At 33.4% G+C, this 4,368-nt stretch overlaps 1 protein-coding gene across 1 annotated transcript; it reads left to right on the forward strand.

Moving 5' to 3' along the window:
- The first annotated feature begins 383 nt into the window (after positions 1–383).
- Positions 384–1,909, forward strand: LOC131618496 (protein ENHANCED PSEUDOMONAS SUSCEPTIBILITY 1-like). Its single transcript, XM_058889708.1, has one exon. It carries the CDS (start codon positions 416–418, stop codon positions 1,736–1,738), a length of 1,323 nt encoding a protein of 440 aa, XP_058745691.1. The 5' UTR covers positions 384–415; the 3' UTR covers positions 1,739–1,909.
- Positions 1,910–4,368: the final 2,459 nt, after the last annotated feature.

Here is a 4,368-nt window from a genome sequence, read left to right on the forward strand (position 1 = left end):
ATTTTTCAATTTTCGGAAGAAACTTGATTTTTTGTATTTTCATATTTTATTATTTAAAAAAATAATAATTTAAACCATTTAAAGTATAAAATTAAAATAATCCATTGGATTATCAAAATGTGTTGGATGGATTGGATCCATCCATGTATATAAATGGATGGATTTAATCCATCCATTAACTTATTTTTTTATTTGGTGGATGGATTGGATGGATTTTTTAGTGGATGGATTGGATGGATTTTAGCTTAATGGATCCAATTGCCACCCCTAGTTGTATTTAGTTTTGAATATATTTGCCATTTAAAAAAAAAAAATCCATGCACCACAAAATGCATAATATAAAATAGAGCCTAGTGCATAATCTCACACACGGAACATAACAATTCTAAGTTTCATAATATTGTTTACTTTAAGTATGAGTTCCATCCAAGTCCTCTCCACCACTACAATATATGCACCAAATCACTCAAATGATCATACAATTGATCTAACACCATGGGATCTTCAATTCCTTCCATTTGAAGTCAACCAAAAGGGTCTTCTTTATCGCCATCCTTTAAAACTAGACACATCAAACCAAATCCAACACCTTAAACAATCTCTTTCATCCACCCTTGAATTTTTCCCACCATTTACAGGTCGTCTCAAAATCACAGAACACGGAGATAACAATATCTCGTGTTTCATCACGTGCAACAATGAAGGTGCACTCTTTGTCCATGCCGCAGCTGAAAAGACAAGTGTCGATGACATCCTTGGGCCTACTTATCTTCCTCGGATTCTCCATTCATTTTTTCCACTTAACGGAGTTAAGAACTATCAAGGCACGTCAGAGCCATTACTTGTCATCCAAGTAACGGAGCTAGTTGATGGTATCTTCATTGGTTGCGCAATTAATCACATGGTTTGTGATGGTACTTCGATTTGGCGTTTCATCAATTCATGGGCCAAAGCCTCGAAAGGATGTTTTGAAAAATCCAAAATCCCTTCATTCGAACGTTGGTTCCCAAAATTTGTTCAACATCCGATTCGATTTCATTTTACAATAGAGTCACAGAATAATCACTCTAGTAATGATATTTATAAAGAAGAAAAACCCAACTCAGTAGAGAGAACATTTCATTTCACGAAAGGGAATATCGCGAAATTAAAACTCAAAGCCAACTTAGAGGCTGGTACAAAGAACATATCTTCTTTGCAAGCACTTCTCACTCACATTTGGCGATCTATTATACGTTCCAAAAATCTTGATCCAGAAGAAGAAGTGAATTATGTGGTGGTTATAGGCGTTAGACCAAGGTTGATTCCTCCGTTGAAAGAGAATTATTTTGGTAACGCAATGTTAGATTGCATGGTTACCATGAAAGCAGGTGAATTGTTGGAAGATGGTGGACTTGGTAAAGGTGCTTGGGAGATGAACAAGAAGATTGCATTGCACTCTGATGAGAAGTTGAAAAATCACTATGAGAATTGGTTAAAGACACCGAGTTTTATTTCGGTTGGCATGTTCAATAGCGAAACATTAATTACGGGTAGTTCACCTAGGTTTGATGTTTATGGTAATGATTTTGGTTGGGGAAAACCCGTGGCAGTTCCAATTGGAGGTGAAGAAAATGGAAATATTTATGTGTCTGCTGGTGTAGAAGAAGGTAGTATGGATCTTCAAGTGTGTCTTCCTTATGAAACTTTGGAGGCAATTGGTAATGATACTGAGTTTATGGAAGTTGTTTCCAACTAATGATGGTTCTTAGAATTATGCATAAGCTTCTGTATACCATTTCAATTCATTTTTTTTAATTTGTATTTGTTTAATGCATGAATAATGATGTTGAAGTCTTAGTTTTATATATTATTTTTCTACGTGCTTGGACCAAGTTGTAATATGAATGGTTAATTATTCAATTTTATGTGAGTGAAATAAAGTGAATTATTGTAGTTTTTTTTGGTAAGATTTTAGGTAAATTAAGACTTTGAGAATTTTTTTTTTAATAGGCAAGATATCTATTAAAACCGAGTATAAGGGCTACTCAACCGAAGGTACAATACGGAAAACCTCTACCTTCCAAAACAATGGAAAGGAAGAATATTTCAAGTATAAAAGTTACAACTAGATAACAAAGGATAACATGAAGATAACCAGATCCAAGATCTAAAGATAATAGCTGACATACAATCATCAAAAGAAGGATTAATGTTATTAAAAATGAAGTCGTTTCTAGAAAGCCAAATACTCCAAATTGTAACTAACCATATCACGGCTGCAACTTTCCTCTTCAACGCGTTCTTCACTTTCTCAATATGGTAGAAGAGAGACTTGAACTCTTCCAAAGTCATATCCTCAAAAGAGTCTAACCAAATCAACATTCTTCGCCAAATATGATCCGCAAAAGGGCAAGAACCAAAAATATGTGCAATTGTTTCTACTTGCGACATACAAAACACACATCAAGGATCGCTACTCACCATAGGGATGTTGCGCATGATGAGCTGGTCTTCGGTAGCTATTCGATTGAGTAAAACTCTCCATAAAAAAAAAGCAATTTAGGAGGAGCTACAACCTTCCATAGCGAAACCAGCGCCTTCGCAACATTATCTTGACAGAAAGAACCTGCACAAACCACAGATAGAAATATATCATAGCAAGACCGGACAGCCAAGCCACCTTCTCCCGATAAATTCCACTCATAAACGTCTTCGCCTTCACTTCTAAACGTGAACTGAGATAACAGATCCATTATTTCTTCTCTAACGAGTAGGAATGAAGGGTCATAAATGTACAAACAAACCTCCAAGTTCCAATACCATTCACTCCCATTCCAATTCATGACCTCTGCCACGCTGCAATTTTTGTTAAATGCAGCAGCAAAAGCTTCGGAAAAAGCATCCATCAGAACTAGGGGTGCTCAAAACCAAACCAACCTAATAGAAAACCGCAAACCAAACCAAACCAAACCGAAACCGCAAAAAACCGCATTTTGTTCGGATTAGTTTGGGTCATCTTTTAATAAAACCGCACGGTTCGGTTCGGTTTGCGGTTTGTATTTTGTAAACCGAACCAAACCGAATCAAACCGCATTATGTTACAACCTAACTTTTACTTAACTCACATCCAACCCAAACTTAAATGTATTATACCTTAGCCTTATGATTAAGAACAATTTCTCGTCCTTAGACATATGATTTTAGTCCCGATCTTCTCAAATCTCTAATAGTATTATCGTGCCTTCTTTGCCACATACATCTTCCCTCTTTTTCTATAATCTCTACTCTCTTATATTCTTTCTTTTTTACCTTCTTATTTTTATGCAAATGTTCCCTATTTCAGTTTCATTTTTATCGCACATCTTCTTCTCTAATCTCTCAACTCTTTTGTTTTTTCTTTTTCACCTTCACTAATCTCTTCTCTCTTCTATTTTTTTGTTTCATTTCTAATAAATTTTATATTGTTTTATACTATTATTTTATGTTTATTATTTAACTTTTGTCTAATTTAATTTTTACATATTAAATAGAAAGTTGTTGTCAAAACATGACGAGTTTTGTTGTTATTTGATAGTGTATGAATGTCTAAATACAAAGTTATGTTGTCATCTATATGTATGTATTGTTCAATATAATATTTGTAAAAAACCGAACCGAACCAAATCGCATTAGTTTGGTTTGGTTTGTTCGGATTTTTTTTAAAAGCCAACCGAACCAAACCAAACCGCACGATTTTTTCTCTTGCGGTTCGGATGATTTTTTCGTCAAAACCGCCCAAACCACACCGCGATCACCCCTAATCAGAACTTGATTCCCTAGCCAATTCGACTGTCAAAACGCTATCCCACGGCCACAGACTTTGAAAATATTATAATTTTTATTTTAACTAGCAATTTTATTTAAATTGTAACATATTAATGATTATGCTCATAGCTATTTAGATCAAAGATTTCTTCTATTTGGACAAAAATTTATTTTATATTACAACTAATATAATGGGAATTTTTGGTCTAAATAAGAAAAATCTTAAATGTAAATCATGTAACCCTTTCTTTGTTTTCAGTGACATTATTTAATATATTTTTCTTACGAATTCTCTAGAATAAGAATTCTTTAAAGCCAATTCTCTAGAATTTGTATACTTCTATAAAGGCTAATTTCTACTAACGCACAATATTAATATATTTTTCAGGCTTTAGAATTACTCATAAATAATTTTGTAAGTAGTTGGCCATTTTGATCCTAAAAATAAAATATTTCTTGGTCCCATAAGTTATTGATAAAAATAATTGAATACTTATTTGAATAAGGTCAAAATAAACGAGCAAAAATGATTAAAAAAAATTAAATATACAAAACCTTCTATAATATTAGCCAATTTCAATT

The sequence above is a fragment of the Vicia villosa genome, linkage group LG7, assembly GCF_029867415.1.
Source record: "Vicia villosa cultivar HV-30 ecotype Madison, WI linkage group LG7, Vvil1.0, whole genome shotgun sequence".
NCBI lineage: Eukaryota > Viridiplantae > Streptophyta > Magnoliopsida > Fabales > Fabaceae > Vicia > Vicia villosa.

Bases quoted from the DNA above. Each gene is read 5' to 3' on its own strand.
- LOC131618496 (XM_058889708.1), top strand. From the start codon at position 416: ATGAGTTCCATCCAAGTCCTCTCCACCACTACAATATATGCACCAAAT.